Here is a 20,810-nt window from a genome sequence, read left to right on the forward strand (position 1 = left end):
CAGTGGCTTGTCCTCCAGCTGCAACTGCCAGTGCTTGGGGAGGGGGAAGTTGAAGATGCTCCCATGATCCTCCGATTTCCGGCCCACTTTGTCCATGGTTGTCCATGTTCAAGGCTGTGGTCAGCCCCGCCAGAAGCCCCGAGGACAGGGAGAGCAAGCACAACTGGCCAGCAACCACCATGGGCATCTGCGGTGGGACCCAGGCCAAGTAGCCACAGAGGCGCACCAGGCAGCCAGGCACCAGCCCCAAGCCTGTGCATACTGAGGCCAATGACACTCCACTAGTCCCTCCCACCATGCACATCCCACCCCTGGCAGGCAAGATCTCTCTGTCCAGGGCTTCCCCCAGACCTCCAACTACCAACAGCTCAATGAGCCCTTACTTAATTCTTGTTAACCATAATGGCTTGTCATAAAAGGTCATTGGGAAAGTCAATGATGAGATGAAAGCCTTAAAAGAAAACTAGAGAGACTTACGGAAATGAAGAAGAAAGCTCTCTTCCCAGTAGGAGCCTGGCAGTCCCAAGCTCAGGGCACCTCATGTCCAGTCTTGAACCCAGCATGCATTGTTGTGGAGAACCTGCCTGCTTAAGGACCTGGCTTCCCACTCATTCTCCTGAGATGATGACTTTAATTCTTTTAATTTTTACTGGTTATTTTCTTCATTTCCATTTCATGTGTTATCCCCTTTTCCAGTTTCCTTTCTCCACGAAGCAGAGTCCAGCTCACAAGCCTGAGCAGCTGCAGCCATAGTGCACCATGGGGGATCCTGGGGCAGACTGTTTCATCACCAAGATCCTGTGGACCCACAGGGGCTGCATGACCTTAAAGGAACTGCAGAGTAGGAGCAGGCTCCAGAGGCAGAGCTCTATGAGCTGCTGGGCAAGACTGCTTATTCCTATTGGAGACTGGAGATCAGGCAGGGATCACGCTGTAGGTGGCGGCTACTACTGAAGCCTGTGGCTTCAATCTCAAGTGCATCCAGGGACCATGCTACAGATTGCCCAAGCCTCTGCAAGCTCAAACTTCTGGGACAGAGTCATTATGCAAAATCCCAGAGAAACCTCTGCAAATATCCACACCAAGTTTTTAGGAACAGAGCTTCCAGGTCCTGAAGAATCATGAGCTTTCTGGGCTTAACCAAGAGGAGCCGGCCTTCTTCCTGGTACAGGGGGATGCTTTTCTCCTGCAAAAGTTACTACAAAGGAGACAGCCACAAACAGATCTGCTTGAAGCCACAGCCATGCAAGAGAGTCCAAGTCTGTGAGCACTTCACCCAGGCCAACTGCCGTTACCTCAACTGTCTCAGGTCTCATGACCTGATGGACAGGAAGGTGCTGACCTCCGTGACTGAGCACGGGCTGAGTTCTGATGGGGTCCAGAACATCCAGGACATCTGCAACAACAAACACATTAGGAGGAGACCCACTGGCATGAGAGCTCCTCATGAACATCATAGCAGCAGGGCACACAGAGACAGAAGCAATAGCAGAGACTGATTCCTTCCAAACAGCCTAGGATTTCTCTCCCATGTCTCATTTTGGCATCTGGTTCACCTTGTCCAGATGTCACCAGCTGTAAGGATTCCCTGGAGGACGTGTCTACAGCTGTCACTCAGGAGGTCAAGAACCTGGGGACCCAGGACTCTGCACAGCTTTCCTTGGTCTCATCTAAGGCTGCTGGTGTCTGAGGACCCAGTCACATGAGAGCAAGCCAGGGGTTTTCTGAGAATGGACATCTGGATGGCTTCTTTTCTAGAAATCCTACTGATTCTTTGTAAGCTCCTGCCCTCTCTGCTGGCTTTCTTCTTGCTGCAGCAAAAAGAGATGAGTCCATGTCCATGAGAACAGGCATGCCTTCTGGACACCGCATGGAGGTCAAGGGAAAGAATGAGGCTCCAGACATCGATTACATCCCATTTTAAATGGTTCTATTGATGGGATGACAATGGAAGAAGCAACAGACTCAGGAATTCTAGGTAAAGGTAGAAACTCAGGGAAGGAGTTTGGCAATGTTCCTTCTCTTTCAATTCAGTGGAATAATTGAAGCACTATTGTTATTGGGTCTTCATTAAAAGTCTGGTAGAAAGGATGCATTAAAGCCATGTGGCCCTGATTATTATTATTTTTAATTTTTGGAGTGGCAGCCTTTAATGACTGTATCTATTTTCTTATGGGAATTATTCATTACCTTCCCAGATCTGTATTTAACTTGGTATTTGTTATCTGTTAGAAAAATCACCAGTATCAAATAGATTTTTCACTTTTCTGTAGTAAAGGCCTCTGAAGTAAGCCCTAATGATTGTTGAATTCACTCAGTGTCCTTTGTTATATCCCCCTTTTCATTTCTGATTTGGTACTTTAGATATAGGCTCTGTGGTTTGTCTGTCTTGTGGATCTTCTCAAAAAAAAAAAAAAAAAAAAAAAAAGCCAGCTCTTGCTTTGCTTGGCTCTTTGTATCATTCTCTTTGTTTGTAATTGATTGATTTTAGTTCTGAGTTTATTTCCTGCCATCAAATCCTACCAGACTCTCTATGGGATGAGGCTTTGCCTCACCTTGGTAACAGCAGCATGTGATACATGAAGCTTTTGCTGCTCTCTGTAGTGGGGACGACGTCACAATTTCACTGAAAACCATGCACAGCCTCGTTTTAGACTGTATTAAAGTAGCCCACGATTTCAGTGCTCCCTGCAAGGTGCCATGAGACAGTAGTAACATGAGTCTGCCTGCACCTCGACAGTTTTCACTAGGGACTTCTAAGTGATTTTATGAAAATTTATAGTGAGTTCATGGATGAACATGCACAAACACAAACGCACACACACACTTTACTGGCATGGTGCACATTCTTTCCACACAAAGAAGAAAGTGAGTATTAATGAAAACACACCAATAAAGGAATCGATGGACGGGGTTGTGGGGAAGCTGGGGCTTAGAGTTATTTAAAGGCCCTGTGCAGGCTCTCCTTCTGTTGGAGGCTAAACTTCAAGTGCAATGGGGTTCTTTATTTTCTTTCTGTATAGCACACAGAGCTAGGGTGGAAACTAGTTTTTGAGCATATTTGGCAAGTACTAGAACACTGAATTAATTCCTAGGGCTGGAACCCTATTAATGTTCTACAGAATTACAGGGCAGGCTGGATGAAGACTCTCAGCTGACAATGTGGACATCTCAAGACAGGCACTGGACAATGGCTGACAGACTTGTATGAAGACTGGAAATGTTTTGCTATCTCAGAGGAAAAGAAGGCCCCTCCGACTACACTGTACTCTAAGGACAGTTTATTCAGGTAAGGGATGACATGAACTATTGTCTCATGTCACAGATGTCAGCACAAAATATCCTAGGTATTGTATGCCAATGGTAGCATTAACAGAACAAATCACACAGTGCTGTGAAGATATAGAATATGACTATATGTAGCAAGAACCAGGCCTCTTCTAGTTTCTAAGATCATACCTGAGAACCTCAAATATAGTAATAATGTGATAATGTGGTATAAGTCTAGTTACAACTAGTTTCTATTGTGACACAGATGACTCTTTTTGTGTCATGGTCAGCTTATAATGAATGACTAGACCTAAGCATGAGAATAACCAAATACTACATTGCTTCTCTAGCTGCTGAGCTTTTAAAAGCCCTGGTATGACAGCAAGCTTTTGTGGACATCTGGATTATTCCTTCTGTACTTTAACTCTCTAAGTCAACCCCACTCTGAGTAAGTCAGTTCCATTCCATAAGTTGGAAATCAGTCAACTGGAAAAAAAATACTTTCTCAATACAAACACAGATTGGCCATGGAAAAAGGGCAGCTTGAACTGTCCCACCTAGGTCCTGGGCTTGCACAGGCCTGCTCTCCAAAAGAAACGTGTGTTCACAGCTGCAGGCTGCATTCACTATGGATGCTCTTGAGGTTCCTCCCTAAACTGCTTAGATTAAGATAATTTTGTTGCCATCTATCAAAAGAATTCATTATGCCAAACTGGCCTTTCTTCTGAACCTTCTGTTCTGTGGGCAGGGCAAAATCTCCAGCAACCCTCCCAGCAATGTGGGCTGCCAATCTGGGACTCAGAATTATACCAGTGCAATCCAAGAACAGGGCAACTGGAAGAGACCTCATTGGGTTGTAGGAACCTTCTGTTCTGAGTCACTTCTCAGAAGGGGCACTTTGCTCTAACTCCTCCATGAGACCCAACCAGTCCTGGGGCTGGAGGATCCTTAGGTGTGGCTGCTCTGAGCTGGGAGGGGGAGCTGGCACACTGACAGGGAGAAGCCTGTTTTCACAACTGATCTGGATCTGAGGAGCAAGTGCTTTTAAAGAAGCATGTGAGAGTACCTCCTGCAGGAGAGCTCACTCTGCAGGGAAAGTCACACAGGACAGGGAAAAGTGGCTTCCCAATGTCCACAGGTCCTGTGACCCCAGGGAGGGCACCAGATGGTCCAAGAGTTTGAGAAAAGCCTGCATTTGCCTGAAAGACTTCCCTCAACCATAAGTCCCACCACTGTCCCAGACTCACACCTGAGGATCAGCAAAGCCTGCCACCTGCTGGGGTCCCCACAAACTGAACCCAGAATGGAGAACTGCGGGAAAGCACTTCCGGGGAGGGGGAGACACAAGTCTCTGGGGCCAGGCCTGGGGTCTGTCCCTTAGGCTCTCCTCACCTCCATTAGCCTCCTAGTGCAGAGTGCTGCAAGCCCTGATCTCAAAGTCTTGGGCTGAAGAAGTGGGAGAAGGTAGCAGCAGTGGCGGTGGGGTCGACAGGGGAGTCGAAGACAGAATGCTAGCAACGCAAGCAGCAGCGGTGAGGGCACAGGCGGAGGGGGGGGGGCGAAGGAGAGGACGGGTGTGGGGGGGTCGGGGCGGGGGCAGGGTAGGGGCGAGGGCAGGCTGGGGGCGGGGGTTGGGACGGGTCTGAGTCGAGGGCGGTGGTGGGACTGGGAGGGGGGGATGGGTCGGAGGCGATGTCGAGTGCGAGTGTGAGGCGGGGGCGTGGGCAGGGGCAAGAGCAGGGGCGGGGGCAGGAGCAGGGGCAAGCAGAGCAAAACCCAGCCCTGTCAGCTGGCAGAAAGACTCTGGGGCTGGACAGACTCGCCCTGCAGCTCTATTGATGGGGTGACAATGGAAGAAGCAACAGACTCAGGAATTCTAGGTAAAAAGAGAAACTCAGAGAAGGGGTTTGGCAATGTTCCTTCTCTTTCAAATCAGAGGAATAATTGAAGCACTATTGTTATTAGGTCGTCATTAAACTTCTGGTAGAAAGGCTGCATTAAAGCCTAGTGGCCCTCATATATATTTTTTAATTTTTGTAGTGGCATCGTCTAAATACTATCTATTTTCTTATGAGAATAATCTTATGACTCTTTGTATTATCCTCTTTGTTTGTAATTGAATGATTTTAGTACTAAGTTTATTTCCTGCCATCAAATCATACCAGACTCTCTGTAGGATAAGGCTTTGCCTCATCTTGGTAACAGCAGCATGTGATAAATGAAGCTTTTGCTGCTCTCTCTAGTGGTGATGACGTCACAATCTCTGTGTAAACCATCCACAGCCTGTTTTTAGGCTGTATTATAGTAGACCACCATTTCAGTGTTACCTGCCAGGTGCCGTGGGACACTAGTAACACACGTCTGCATGCACCTCGACAGTTTTCATTACAGTCTTCTAAGTCATTTTATGAAAATTGATAGTGAGTTCATGGATGAACATACACAAACACCTGCACAGAAACACAAACAAACACAAACTCTCTCTCTCTCTCTCTCTCTCTCTCTCTCTCTCTCTCTCTCTCTCTCTCTCTCTCTCACACACACACACACACACTTTACTGACATGGTACACATTCTTTGCACACCAAAAATAAAGTGAGCAGTAATGAAAATACACCAATAATGGAGTCGATGAAGGGAGTTATGCGGAAGCTGGGACTTAGAGTTACTTAAAGGCCCTATGCAGGCTCTCCTTCTGTTGGAGGAGAAATTGCAAGTGCAATGTGGTTCTTTATTTTCTATCTCTAAAGCACACAGGCTATGGTGGAATGTAGGGCTTTGAGCATGTTTGGAAAGTACAATCACACTGAATTAAATCCTAGGGCTGGAACCCTATTAATCTTCTACAGAATTACAGAGCAGCCTGGATGAAGACACTCAGCTGAAAAGGTGGACATCTCAAGACAGGCACTGGACAATGGCTGAAGACTTGTCTGAAGACTGGAAATATTTTGAAAATTCAGAGAGAAAAAAAAGGACCCTCTGACTACACCGTACTCTAAGGACAGTTTATGCAGGTTAGGCATGGCATGAACTATTGTCTCATGTGACAGATGTCAGCACAAAGTATCCAAGGTATTGTATGCCAATGGTAGCATCAACAGAACAAAGCACACAGTGTCATGAAGACATAAATTATGAGTTTGTGTAGCAAGACCCAGGCCTCTTCCAGGTTCTTAGATAGTAACTGAGAACCTCAAATACGGTAGTGATGTGATAGTGTGGGGGTGAATCTAGTTACAACTAGCTTCTATTGTGACACAGATGACTCTTTTTGTGTCATGGTCAGCTTATAATGAATGACTAGACCTAAGCATGAGAATAACCAAATACTACATTGCTTCTCTAGCTGCTGAGCTTTTAAAGCCCTGGGGTGACAGCAAGCTTTTGTGGACATACTGGATTGGTCCTTGTGTACTTTAACTCTCTGAGTCACCTCCACTCTCAGTAAGTTAGTTCAATTCCATAAATTGGAAATCAGTCACCTGGAAAAAATACATTCTCAATATGATCCCAGATTGGCCATGGAAAAAGGGTAGCTTGAACTGTCCCACCTAGGTTCTGGGCCTGCACAGGCCTGCTCTCCAACAGAAACCTGTGTTCACAGCTGCAGGCTGCATTCACTATGGGTGTCCTTGAGGTTCTTCCCTAAACTGCCTAGATTAAAATAATTTTCATGCTAACAATCAAAAAACTCATTATGCCAATCTGGCCAACAGGAAGCTAATTTCTATTCTGTATTTTGTCAGATGTGCAGAATACATATGGTCATCATTGATAATAGGTGAAAGATCTGCTCTAATATGGACACTAAGTGGTACTGGAGGATGATCCTGACCCACAATGAGGAGTGGGAACACCAGAGCCCTGTAGGGATGGCTGGCAAGCTAACACATTGAGCATGCACAGCTCAGTAAATTTCCTGTGAATACTCATCTCCTGAGATCTCTCTATTTGATTGGAGGTGATCCTGTCCACCTAATACAGTACATGATGTGGAAGGACAAAAGCACCTGCAGGAGCTGTGGTGATGACTCACAGGATAGAGCATCTGCTACTCTCTCAGAAGAACCACATGGACCCTAACAATTGGGTAAAGCATGTCAGTGATTACTTCATAAAGTGTGTGTCCGAGAAACAGCCACATTTTCCACACAAAAGACACTGTCACACTGGGTACCCCTTGGTGACTTTGAATTCACTTATTAGCCCAGGATCCATGGAACATGCAGAGATCCATCTCCACCTGTCAGTTCTAAGTCCACAGGAGGGGACAGAACCCTTGAATAAGAATGATGGTCTTAAGAGTCAAGAGATAGAATTCAATTTTTATTCATAAGGAATTCATTTTTACAACAAAACAGGATTAAAACAAATAAATTAAAATATTTAAAAATATTTGAAAAGATAAAAACAGTAACAAGAACATATAAATATGAAACAACAAAAAGAAAATTTCAATTAAAATCATAACAAAAATATTTCTAAACACCACAATCTTAACGAACATTTGGAAGCACAGATGTATTACTGTTTCTCCTCTTGCACACATAATGAAAGGCGGTCCCCCAAGTTGTCTCTCAGGTGCTTTTTTCTGAGAAGAAAGTAAGACCTCAATCAGTTTGGCTGGCTTAGTGTTATATAAATTTAGGGTCTCTAAGCAATGACAAATTAACTCTGAGGAAGAATACTCATCCAAAAAATTTGTTACCATTCAGGATGTTTGTCATCAGGGACTCCTGAGAAAGCAACTTATTCTTCAGGAAGCTCTCTTACTGCTGTGTGTCCAATTCCAGCTCTCTTGCACTTTCTGAGACCTGGGAGAGGAAGGCAGTTTTTCAGACACTGATTTGGTGGTGAAATGCAAGGCAGCTGTCGGAAGGCTGCCTTCTACCATCTCAGTTCTATTGGACAGTCAACATGGACCTTTTAACTGATATCATTGTTGCTACTCTTTGGGAAGGGCAAAATCTCCAGAGAGCCTCAAAGTAATATGGGCTGCCAATATGGGACCCAGACTTATACCAGTGCAAACCAAGAACAGGGCAATGGAAGGAACCTCATTGGGTTGCAGGAAGAAAGTAGATGTCCATATGTCACCAAGGTTAAAACCAATGACAAGTTCTAATTTGACATTTGCACTTTTTTCTTATCCCGCAAAGGTGCTTCCCACACAAGAAGTCACATGACCACAGAGTGTCATTTGTCAAAGAACCAAGAACTTGTTCAAAACTCTACAGAGCATCCAATCTATCACGTGGATATGCAATAATGAGGTATGTTATTAATCTGTCACCATTTCTATACTGCAGCTTCAAAAAGAGCAGCAAAATATGCTTGCACAATAATTCAGTTTCTGAAAAGTGGTTGGCTTCCCAGAATACTTGTGCATAGGCAGAGCAATGAACAATTCCATTACATGAGGTGGTTGGCTGGTTGTGAGTGTAAATTAGAAAGGTGGTAGGAGAGAGCAAAGATGTATCAAATTGGCAAACTTTATCAGATATTTTTAAGCTAACACAGCTGTTCAACCCTACCAGATGATGCTGGGTCTGGACGTTGCTGGTCTTTATCTTTCTTGTTGAAGTCAACCAAATTTTTCTGGTTCAGTGCACAATCAAGATGTACCTCCTTGCTCTCCTGCTTCAGTGGGAACAACTTCTTCATACATGTGTTCTCCATCAGGAGCTGGCTGAGCAGGTTTCTGGAAATACAGTCTGCATAGTAAGATCATGCTGCCCCTTTCTCCCATTCCCACTCCCGAGTGCCACTAACTCCACCAGGACCCAGATACCCATGAAGACTTAACAGAATTCATTTCGATACATATAAGGCTGCTGCACAAACCACAAAGAGTAAATTCCGGGAAGAATAAATTGTTTGTTTGGCCCGAGCACCAATTAGTGTCCACATCTCTCAAAAAGAACATGGATCTACAACTATCCATGAAAGCCCAATGCATGGGGGCAACATCAATTAGTAGTGGGCAAACACCCTCAAAGGAGGTCAGTAGAACCAAGAGAAGGTCATGCTAACCATGTGGTCCACACACTGAGTTTTGTAAAACCTGGTATGACACCATAGGTCCAGGTCAGCCTAATAACCTGCTGACTTCAATCAGTGCTGTTCTATCTAGAGCCTTCTGAAGATGCCTAGACAATCCTGGGATGAGTAACAGTCTTTTGTGGAACTGAAAACTGAGTCCTAATGATCCTGGCACACTGATGTGTAAACAGCACAAGAGATAGAACCAGAGCTGAAGACCGTCCAATCCAGAACAAAGAAAGTCAGAAATGGCCATTCCACAGGTGATAGCATTTCTGACCAGGACTTACCTAGAGAAGGTAATCTCCTTCTTCAGCTTATGGCTGTTCTCATGGATCTCAGTGTTCTCCATCTCTAAGTTGTGCAGAATTGACATGACCGCCTCCTCCATTCTCTCCAGGTCTTCATAATATGGATTTGGCCTGAAGTGTGGCCTGGCCCCAAATGATAGAATACAATGAACATCAGCATTTAGGAATATATGAGCTCAGGGTGGGTCCTGTACTACCCCAGTCCTGGAAGGACACCTTCTGAATTCTACATATTGGATCTTCTTCAGCTTCAGAAACGTGTTTTTCTGCGTCCAGGACACCAGAATCTCGGCATCCAGATGGAGGCTTCCCTGGCTCCCTTTGTTCAATCAAGAGGAAATCTGCAGTCAAGCCAGTTGAGCTATCAAGAGCCTAGGCCACACATCTCCATGCTCCCCCACCCAACACAGCCAGAAACCTGTGATTTCTTTTCTCCTGTTTTGACAAGAGACCACATATCAACACAAAATTATAATCTGCACAAGGTATACAAATATACAGACAAACGTGTCCACATAGGCAAAGAACTGTACTGTTGACAGTGGGGCTCCCAGAACAAAGCATTCACATGACCATGAAAGTGTTACAGGTAAATACTCAGGCCAAGACATAGACCCCTATATTCCATGTGTGGAGGGAAATATAAACATATAAAAGTTGTGCATATGCATTTGGATGTATGCACACACAGACTCACAGACTGAGACACACCCACAAAAAAAAGAGAAAAGTTAACAGAATCAGAGAAAGAGAAAAACAAATATGGAAACAGAGAGTACTGTGAGAACCAGGAGAAATGCATGCACCATTGCTGTCTCAAAGTGCAAGACACACAGACAATAACAAACAGGCCTGAGCCTGAGACCTTCTAGTCAAGCATTGAGATGAACAGTTTGGGAACAGGCCCCTCGGGCTGCTGCCTGGATCTTCCAGCACTCAGTCCCCTGCCTAGCAAGTACAGAGACTCACCATAAACTCACTGCAATTACAATCTTGCAAAGCCACCATCTGTCAAGGACTTTGCAAATGCACACTAGACACTCACTCTCCCTGACTTTATCCCCGAATTCTTCATTCAGACCACAAGATCTGCTTTTCAATAAATTAAGCAGATGAGTCCATTTTCCATCTTGCTCCTCAGGAAGGGTCAAGGTTCTGAATCTCCTCTATATGGGAGGTGAGGTTTAGCACAGGGTGGTTAGGGAGGCACAGCTTTCTAGAACCCAAAACCTTAATAGGATAAGAAGAAGGTGACCTTGCAGGCCCAGGAATGAAACAAGAGCATTTGGAGCGATTCATACCTGTTCTTCATGGATCTCTCTGTCAGAAACCTCAGGCGATCTCTCAGGTCATTTCTCTCCTCGGTAATGAGCTGCAGCTCTTTAATCAGCTTCTCCTTTTCCTTCTTGGCCTGATTCTCGCTTAGTTCAGTGCCAGGGGATGATGTTTCTCTCCCAGCGTCTGTAGGTAGAAGAACACAAGTGAACCTGCATGGGGAGAATGCATAGAGTGTACATAGACCACAGTTAGGCCTAAACAGGAGAACAAGCCTGGACCCAGTGTCACTGCTAGGCGATTGGTCTATGCTTAAGAGGCCTCCTCAGTGGATCATAGTTCTCCCACTACTCTATAGAGACCAAGAGATGTAAGCATCCAGGTGTTCCCTATTCCGGACATCAGGTGCTTACATGGACCACGGAGATGGCTTCTCCAGGATTATCATCAGCTGAACAGGGTACAGCTTGGTTTCAGGACCCTCACCCCTGTGGGTTCGAACTCAGATGATAAATTCACCATCCACAAGACTTGAGTGATTGGAGACACTCAGATGACCTACCCTGATACTCTAGGCCAACAACTTTGGATTAAAAACACATTTCCATGGAGGACATGTTCAACAGACTTATCAGTTCCCCTATTTGAAATACCAAATGCCCGAGAAGTTCCAATAGGTTACAGGATGAATCTTGGTCCACATGTTCCAAATACTTTTGGTATTTTAGAAACATGTTTGTAACACACAACCTCTAATATATAAAGCTAACGATGACCCTGCCAGTTAGAAGAAATCAGAGGAGGTCGAAGAACATAAGGTTATTGCCTGGAGCACAATTCTCCCCCTGTTCCTACTGTCAGATATCCACTGTATTTAAAGAAGCAATGATAGTGAAGTACATTGCTGCCCTGTCTAAACTCAGAAAAGGTTGACCCTCCATGACTCCTGATGGTGTTATTATACAATGTAACATAACAAATGCACTGTAAAAGTAAGGACCAGAAGTTCACAGAATAATAGCATTGGCCTTACCATATCCTCCCAGTGGGGATGGGGAAACTAAAGTTCTGAAATCCTGACTTTCAGGAATTGTGATATTCATGGAAATTCAATTTCTTTTCAGATGCTCCAGTTGTTGTGGCCCATTGCTAGAAAGGTCAGCTTAAGCCTGCAGCCCCCCTGGCAGGAAGCTCAAAATACACTACCCAGAACTTACTCAATATTCCCCAGAAGTGCTGTCTTTGTCCATCATTACTTTGAGACGAAAGGCTAGACTCCTTCACTTTAGTCTCTCCAGAATCGACGTTCCCCTTCCCAAAATGCTTGCGAAGACGGGAAAACATGTCTTAGCTTGTAACCGCCAGACTCAGACTGAGAGAAACTAGGGCACTGGTTGTCACTACAACACTGGTGACATCACAGAGGATGCCAGAACTCTCTAGGAGACAATAGAATGTCCAAGAAGGGACAGCAGATGTCATGGAGAGCAGACTTTGCCTCCCTGCTAATGTTCTCCCTGTACTGAGCATAAGCAGAGGTGCCCTTTCCAGGAGACTTTCCTGGGGCAGAGCCACTGAGCATCTCCTGCTTCCAAAGCCAAATTTTCCTCAAGGCTTGATTATAAAACCTTAGTAATTCTTATGCATCTAAATGAATGGTTCCTTCCATATCTTGCCCCAAAATGTCTCATCCTAACTCAAATTGTCTTCATTCACCAATGTTAGCCATTAAACCTTCCTGAGATTTCACACCAGTTTGAATATGCAGTCAAAAGTTCTCTTGTCTCATTATGTACGGGTGCTTTATATCACATCAAGAAATAGTCTGCATGGTAGGTTACAACATGGGCGTGTGTTAGGGGAACACTCATGAAGTCATGTGCTTAGCAATTGACAATTGCCAGAAAATTCCTTAGTTGAAAGAGTTGAAGTCTTTACGGTGCTAGGAACAGTGTGGAGACCAGTTGGCAGAGGAAAGTGCAATATTGGACCCACCAATGAAGGGAACCTCATGCTGCTTGTGGGGTTCTCATCTCTGCGCCAATGTCGCCAAAGGAGCACTGCTGACAGGCCTTCTATCAGAAGCTGAGCTTCTATCAGAAAAATAAAATAGTCAAGAGATATAGGGGGTGCAGATAAAGGTGTAGGACGAGGCTATACATATCACTACGTGGATAGAGCAAGGACCCAGCACTTGTGCTCTGGGTCATGGGCTTCCCCACAAACACAAAAGCATCTGTCACAGTAAAAAATGGATACTGTATTGAGTGCACACACTAACACTGATTGATCAGATCCATACCCCAGATTTTGGGGGCAGATCCATGGCCCCAAATATCTTCCTCTCAACTTATACAGCAAAAAATAAGAAAGAAAGAAAAAGTCAAAACAAAAAGCTCAAGCTTCTCATATGAGGATTGCAGGAAGTGTGATCTGGTGGTCAGTTCTGATTAGGCCATTTTAGATAGAACAGTGCACAGTGATGCTTAATGTGATGGGTCCTATATAAAGCTTTCTGCAATATTGGAATTTTAACAAGCCTCATCCAGAACATACAGAACAGGAAAGGATGTGATCACCATGTCCTTGCTCTCTATCAGGTTATTTTTCTGTGTCCGTGATTGTCAGCCATAGACAGCAACAATCTGAAATAGCTGGTAGACATGGGAAAACGTGGCTAAAACTATAGTTGTGGGTTACACACCTCAACTGTCAAAGGCTAATGCTGTCCTCACAGTCCCTGGAGGCCCCTCTTGTAAGACTGTCTACTGGAAAGTAGAAGCAGGTTTATCTGAGCTCAAAGTGAACCTGGCCAGGTAGGAAGAGGGCAACATGGGATACTTGAGACCCTGTCTAAACCAGCACAGAAACCCACACTTCCTTCAAAGCATCATCTATGAATTCTTGATTATCTACCATTCTCTCCCTACCAGTCTTTCAGACTGGAATTGTAGAAAAGAACTGGAAATGATCTTCCTATTCTGAAGACCTTGATCTCTCTTTCCTTAGGTGCACATTAAGAACTCATGCAAATGGGTATGACTATCTGAACATCTTAGTATCATCTACTCAGTATATCCAGCATAATACTGTGCCTATGGCAATCTCAAGCTTCCTTGAGTTTTGCTGACCCAGCAAGAAGTATGAAGTACTGAGGTCAAACCCCAGTGATCCTTTCAAGGGTTTAGAAGAAAGCCATCAGAGAAACTCCACTTCTTTGTCCTTAGATTAAATCAAGCTGATACAATGTGAACCTGGTGGGCTATTTAACCATGCATCTTTCTGCCAACCCCACCTTTCTGAATTCAGTCCATGTGAACCTGCATGCGGAGAATGCATAGAGTGTACATAGACCACAGTGAGGCCTAAAGAGGACAACAAGCCTGGAATCCAGTGTCACTGCAAGGAGTTTGGTCTTCGCTTAAGAGACCTCCTCAGTGGGTCTCAGTTCTCCCTCTACTCTATAGAGACCCAGAGATGTAAGCAGCCAGGTGTTCCCTATGCCTGCTGACACACGCAATAAATGCAGTAAATTTTAATTTCTGTTCAATTGTTCAGTAACTTACATACACTTGCATATTGCTGTGGAAGTGATGGGGTTTCGTGATCAGCATTGCATTTAACAATGCATAACCAATCATCCCTCCTAGAATGATTCTGTATATAGAGAAAGAAAATTTATTAGAATGGCTTATAGGCTGTGGTACAGCTAATTCAACAAGGAATGGAAGGTCTAAAACGCAGTAGTTACCCCTGTTGAAGCCAATCCCCCTAGCATAGCTGTAGCCATTTTGTTCCATGCCGGCTAGATACTTCATATTCTTGCTGTAATATGTCACATATCATTGTTGTCTGAAAATAATTTAACACAGCAGGGTCAGGAATGATCACATAACTTGTGTATGTTTTTTTTTTATCGGTTATTTTGTTTATTTATATTTCAAATGTTAACCCCTTTCCAGTTTCCCCTACAATAACCCTGCATTCCACCCCCTTCCCCAGCCTCCTCGAGGGTGCTCCCCCACCCACCCATTCCCGAAATACTGGAAGGAAATACTTTATGTTGTCAGGTTTCTTAATCTTAAATTTCATAATTATAAGCTTCATGTAGGACCAAAAAATTAAAGGTCAATATGAGGGCTGCAGAGATGGCTCCATGGTTAAGAGCACTGACTGCTCTTCCAGAGGTCCTGAGTTCAAATCCCAGCAACCACGTGGTGGCTCACAACCATCTGTAATGAGACCTGATGCCCTCTTCTGGTGTGTCTGCAGACAGCTACAGTGTACTTATATATAAATAAATAAATCTTTAAACAGATAAAAAGTCAGTATGAACCTTTGTTGTCTAAAATGGCTTGAGTCAGGGCTGACAAACAGACAGCCCTTCCAGCACCTGCCTATGAGCTCACAGTTTTAGGCTTTATAAACTGACATAGAAAAATGTCCAGGGTCCTAGCCTGACAAATTCTCAGCTACGTCTCTGATGATCAGTCTTAGGGTGGGCATTCAAAAAACCATCCCTCTCTAAGTGAGGTCAGAGTTTGTGTGGTTTATGGGGCAACTCCTGGACCCCAACGGTTTTGTCCATAAGGCTGGATATTTCAGCTGCTCTTCAGTACATGCAGGAATCCTGAAGAAGTAGGCAAATTAATAAAGCAAACTTCCTTCTTCCATGTCCTTGATATGAGCTGCCAGCAGAAGGTGTGGTCTAAACAACAACCAACGGATTGGGTAAAGATCTTTATCAATCCTACAACAGATAGAGGGCTTATATCCAAAATATACACCGAACTCAAGAAGTTAGACCGCAGGGAGACAAATAACCCTATTTAAAAAATGGGGCTCAGAGGTAAACAAAGAATTCACAGCTGAGGAATGCCGAATGGCTGAGAAACACCAAAAGAAATGCTCAACATCTTTAGTCACAAGGGAAATGCAAATCAAAACAACCCTTAGATTTCACCTCACACCAGTCAGAATGGCTAAGATCAAAAACTCAGGTGACAGCAAATGCTGGAGAGGATGTAGAGAAAGAGGAACACTCCTCCATTGTTGGTGGGATTGCAGACTGGTACAACCATTCTGGAAATCAGTCTGGAGATTCCTCAGAAAATTGGACATTGAACTACCTGAGGATCCAGCTATACCTCTCTTGGGCATATACCCAAAAGACGCCCCAACATATAACAAAGACACATGCTCCACTATGTTCATAGCAGCCTTATTTATAATAGCCAGAAGCTGGAAAGAACCCAGATGCCCTTAAAGAGAGGAATGGATACAGAAAATGTGGTACGTCTACACAATGTATATTAATCAGCTATCAAAAACAATGACTTTATGAAATTCATAGGCAAATGGATGGAACTAGAAAATATCATCCTGTGTGAGGTAACCCAATCACAGGAAAACACACATGGTATGCACTCATTGATAAGTGGATATTAGCCCAAATGCTCGAATTACCCTAGATGCACAGAACACATGAAAATCAAGAAGGATGACCAAAATGCAGATGCTTCACTCCTTCTTTAAAAGGGGAACAAGAATACCCTTGGCAGGGAATAGGGAGGCAAAGTTTAGAACAGAGGCAGAAGGAACACCGATTCAGAGCCTGCCCCACATGTGGTCCATACCTATACAGATATTAGATAAGATGGATGAAGCAAAGAAGTGCAAGCCGACAGGAACTGGATGTAGATCTCTCCTGAGAGACACAGCCAGAATACAGCAAATACGTAGCCGAATGCCATCATTAAACCACTGAACTGAGAACTGGGCCCCCGTTGATGTAATCAGAGAAAGGACTGGAAGAGCTTGAAGGGGGTTGAGACCCCATATGAACAAGAATTCCAACCAACCAGAGCTTCCAGGGACTAAGCCACTACCCAAAGACTATACATGGACTGACGGTGGACTCCAACTGCATACGTAGCAATGAATAGCCTAGTAAGAACACCAGCGGAAAGGGAAACCCTTGGTCCTGCCAAGACTGAACCCCCAGTGATCATGATTGTTGGGGGGAGGGCGCTTATCGGGGAAGGATGAGGAGGGGATCACCCAAATAGAAGGGGAGGGGAAAGGGTTGAGGGATTTTGGCCTGGAAATCGGGAAGGGGAATAACAATCGAAATGTAAATAAGAAATACTCAAGTTAATAAAGATGAAAAAAAAATAAAAAGAAAAAAGAAGGTGTGGTCCAGATTAGAGGTGGGCCTTTCCATCTCAAAAGATCTGAATTAAAGATTTATCTTCTGATCTCCAAGATTTGGATTACAAGTAGGTCTTCTTGCTTCAGAAAATTTAATTAAGAAAAAAAAATCCAATGGTGCTAATGCCTTTAGCCTCAGCATCCAGGAGGTAGAGGCAGGTGGATCTCTGAGTTCAAGGCCAGCCTGGTCTACAATATGAATTCTAGGACAGCCAGAGCTACACAGGGAAACCCTGTCTCAAAAAAACCAAAGAAGAGGAGGAGGACCAAGAGGAGGGGGTTGAAGAGAGGAAAACAGAAAGAAGGAAGGAGAGAGAGAGAGGGGAGAGAGAGAGAGAGAGAGAGAGAGAGAGAGAGAGAGAGAGAGAGAGAGAGATCCCCCTCACAGGGCGTCAAGCCATTTGGCATTAGTTAATTCCAGGTACACTCAAGTTGACAACCAAGAACAGCAATCCCATTACGTGGTTGTGATCTCACCCTGGTAGGCTCCTGAGTAGGAGGCTGAAGCAGGAGAATTGCCATAAGTCTGATGCCAGCATGAACTACACACGTGTTCCAAGCCAAGCCAATCTCAGCTACAGTTTGAGATTCTGTCTGAAAAATATGAAAGAGAAAGAAAACATAAATTCCTAGAGCAGTGTTTCTCAACCTTCCTATGGCCTCAACCCTTTAGAACAGTTCCTCAAGCTGTGGTGACCCCCAACTACAAATTATTTTGTCGCTACTTCACAACTGTAAATTTGCTACTGTAATGAATCTTTATTGTAGTGTAAACTATTTGATAGGAGACCCTGTGTGGGTCACGACCCCCAGGCTGAGGGCCTTTGCCCTAGAGGCGGTCTTGGCCCAGATTATATAGTTCATATTATGATGGGCTCTCTCAGCGTTTGAAGGTCAAGTATATTCACTTGTACCATCAAAACTTAAAAATTCAGTTGAGCTGCTGGCTGGTACGGTGTGACATCCCCCAGAATACCTTTGCCATTTTGTTCCATGCCTGCCAGCCATTTCATATTGTTGCTGTAACACGCCTGCTGTCACTGACGAGGAGAAGGGACTTGGCTCAAGGACATGCTGACCACACACCTTGTTTTGTTCTGAATGTTCTGTATGCGGTTTGCTAATCTAGAGAAATTCTACACCTGAAGGATTGGTTCTCTGAAGTGGACACAGGTGAAAGGCTAAGGCAGATGTGTGAAGGAACGTTTCACTGAGGCAGACGCAGGTAAAAGGATGTTCTGCTAAAGCACACATGTGAAAGGACACGTGATGAAGGGTTCTGCACTAAGAACACACATGCATTGGTCTGCCTTGCATTCTGTAGTTGAGCTGCATTTGTTGGGACTTCATAGAACCACAGCAAAAACCCTTCTGGTGGGCTGTGTAGTTTCTCACTGTTTCCTTGGACTCGTGCTGATGGACAGAGTGATGTCAGCTGAGACAGACACATGTGCTGACACAGGACACACGCTGAGGCCAGGCCCACGGAGGACACGGGATATTGAGAGGGAGTTTGGATGGAGTTATGCTTGCGTAGCTTGTTGGTCTGGGGTCTCTGCTGATCTCTGCTCGCCTGAGAGCTGCTCTTACTGACTGTGTAGCATCTTGGCTGCTCTTTGTTCCCCTTGGACAGCCCTCAGGACCAGGCGCTCCTCTCCCTTAACCATGGCTGCTGTCCTCTTCCTCTCTCCTCTCCATCACACATGTTCTTCCTTTATTCTCTGGCAGCTTCTTCCTCCTTCTTCCCTCCTCATGATCCTCTCTAGCAAAGCCCTCAAAGCTCCCCTCCCCCATCTCTCTGCTGTGCAGCTGTTGGCTGTTGGCTTCTTTATAATCACAGTTAACTGGGAGCAGGGTCAGTTTTTCAGGGTTAACCAGTGTTGAGTTCAACAAATTAGCATTAAAATACAAGCAGCATTAGGCCAATACACTACAGGGGTTTTTGTTTGTTTGTTTGTTTGGTTTGGTTTAATTTTCATTTACCTTTTTACTTGAAATTTTATTTTTCGCTATTTTTTATTAATCGGTTATTTTATTTATTTACATTTCAACTGTTGTCCTGCTTTCCACACTCCCCTCATCAAACCTTACATCCCATTTCTGCTCAGCTTTGCCTATGTGACAGTGCTCCTGCACCCACACATATCCATCCCCACCTCACACCTCTAGGATCTGCATTTGGTGGGGCAATAGGCCTCACCTTGAACCATAGAGCATCCTTGCATACACTTTGGCTGGCAGTTTGGCCCCTGGGAGCTTTGGGATTAGGGAAAGAAGATCTGGTCAGATATTAAATCCAACGATTGCTGCTTTCTCTTCTTTTTCTGGTTATAGGTGAAATTATGTTTGTGTGCTTATCTTTTTATAAATTATTGAGAGAAGATTAATGTCTTGGTTTTTCTTGGTTATAGTTTAGTTCATTGTCTTGGAGTTTTCCTCCTATTAGCCTCTGTTGTGCTTTCTTACAGAAAAGAATTGTTTAAATTTGGTTTTCTCATGAAATATCCTGGTTCTTCCTTTTATGATGATGGAGGATTATGCTGGATATAGGGGCCTGTGTCTGCATTACATCTGCCCAAGATTTTCTGACTTTTAGAATCTCTGTTGAGAAGTCTGGTGTAATTCAGATACGTCTGAATTTATTTGTTACTAGATATTTATACCTTACCCCTTTTAATGTTCTTTCTTGATCTGTGCTTTTAGCGTTTTAATTATTACGTGAATGGAGGAATTTTTCTGGTACAATTAGTTTGATGTTCTGTAGGCTTGTTGTACCTTTATGGCCTTTTCTTTCTTTACCTTATGGAAGTTTGCTGCTATGATTTGTTGAAGATGTTTACTGGATCTATGAACTAGAAATCTTAATTCTCTTCTCTATCTATTATCCTTAGGTTTCAACATTTAATTGTGTCCTGAAATTCTTGGATGTTTTGGATTCAATAAACCATACATGTTTATCTGAGATGGGTGTTTTGTGCTTTGTGGGATGACCTCCTTGACCCCAGGCTGCATGAAGAATCTCAGCTGACAGTGGGGACATAAATTATAAGTATGTGTAGCAAGACCCAGGCCTCTTCCGGGTTCTTAGATATTAAAAGAGAACGTCAAATACAGTAGTAATGTGATAGTGTGGTGTGAATCTAGTTACTATTCTCTATTTTGATATAGATGACTCTTTTTGTGTCATGGTCAGCTTATAATGACTAGAAGACCTAAGCTTGAGAATAACCAAAGACTACATTGCTTCTCTAGCAACTGAGCTTTTAAAAGCCCTGGTGTGACAGCAACTGTTGGTGGACATTCTGGATTATTCCTTCTGTACTTTAACTCTCTGTGTCACTTCCACCATCACTAAGTTAGTTCAATTCCATAAATTGGAAATCCAAAACCTGGAAGAAATACTCTTTTTTTTTTAAAGATTTATTTATTCATTTATTATATACAAGTACACCGTGACTGTCTTCAGACACACCAGAAGAGGGCATCAGATCTCATTACAGATGGTTGTGAGCCACCATGTGGTTGCTGGGATTTGAACTCAGGACCTCTGGAAGAGCTGTCAGTGCTCTTAACCACTAAGCCATCTCTTTAGCCCAAGAAATACTTTCTGAATATGATCTGAGATTGGCCATGGAAAAAGGGTAGCTTGAACTGTCCCACCTAGGTTCTGGGCCTGCACAGGCCTGCTCTCCAAAAGAA

General features: G+C 44.1%; 2 protein-coding genes and 1 pseudogene across 12 annotated transcripts in view; 2 read left to right on the forward strand and 1 right to left on the reverse strand.

Annotated features, from left to right (window-relative positions):
- Nucleotides 1-20,810, forward strand: part of LOC134483118 (disks large homolog 5-like) — a 44,975-nt gene that overhangs the window by 11,430 nt on the left and 12,735 nt on the right. The window contains exons 1-5 of one of the 3 annotated variants that reach the window (XR_015643771.1): nucleotides 4,549-4,802; nucleotides 6,120-6,287; nucleotides 8,433-8,546; nucleotides 9,407-9,614; nucleotides 9,716-10,372. The gene's annotated coding sequence lies outside the window, so the exon portion shown is untranslated. Of the gene's footprint in view, nucleotides 1-3,122; nucleotides 3,290-4,548; nucleotides 4,803-6,119; nucleotides 6,288-8,432; nucleotides 8,547-9,406; nucleotides 9,615-9,715; nucleotides 10,373-20,810 lie in introns of those variants that run through there. The other 2 variants (XM_087595508.1, XM_087595506.1) reach the window with 2 other exon arrangements.
- On the forward strand, nucleotides 760-2,046 carry LOC147998830 (zinc finger CCCH-type antiviral protein 1 pseudogene; annotated as a pseudogene). The gene has a single exon (XR_015643704.1). The product of XR_015643704.1 is annotated as a zinc finger CCCH-type antiviral protein 1 pseudogene, transcript variant X2 (transcript).
- LOC134483120 (uncharacterized) overlaps nucleotides 7,587-20,810 on the reverse strand; it is a 37,378-nt gene continuing 24,154 nt past the window's right edge. For 3 of the 8 annotated variants that reach the window (XM_087595453.1, XM_087595455.1, XM_087595459.1), the window contains 5 exons: nucleotides 10,928-11,087; nucleotides 9,606-9,749; nucleotides 8,808-8,974; nucleotides 7,982-8,087; nucleotides 7,587-7,864 (listed from right to left, as the gene is read on the reverse strand). In XM_087595453.1, coding sequence (XP_087451579.1) covers nucleotides 8,023-8,087; nucleotides 8,808-8,974; nucleotides 9,606-9,749; nucleotides 10,928-10,938 — 387 coding nt within the window. In that variant the 5' untranslated portion in view covers nucleotides 10,939-11,087 and the 3' untranslated portion in view covers nucleotides 7,587-7,864; nucleotides 7,982-8,022. Of the gene's footprint in view, nucleotides 7,865-7,981; nucleotides 8,088-8,807; nucleotides 8,975-9,605; nucleotides 9,750-10,927; nucleotides 11,088-12,896; nucleotides 12,995-14,467; nucleotides 14,559-14,652; nucleotides 14,754-17,588; nucleotides 17,706-20,810 lie in introns of all 8 variants that reach the window. The other 5 variants (XM_087595452.1, XM_087595454.1, XM_087595456.1 and 2 more) reach the window with 5 other exon arrangements.

This window comes from Rattus norvegicus, chromosome 19, assembly GCF_021556685.1.
Source record: "Rattus norvegicus strain SHRSP/BbbUtx chromosome 19, alternate assembly SHRSP_T2T, whole genome shotgun sequence".
NCBI lineage: Eukaryota > Metazoa > Chordata > Mammalia > Rodentia > Muridae > Rattus > Rattus norvegicus.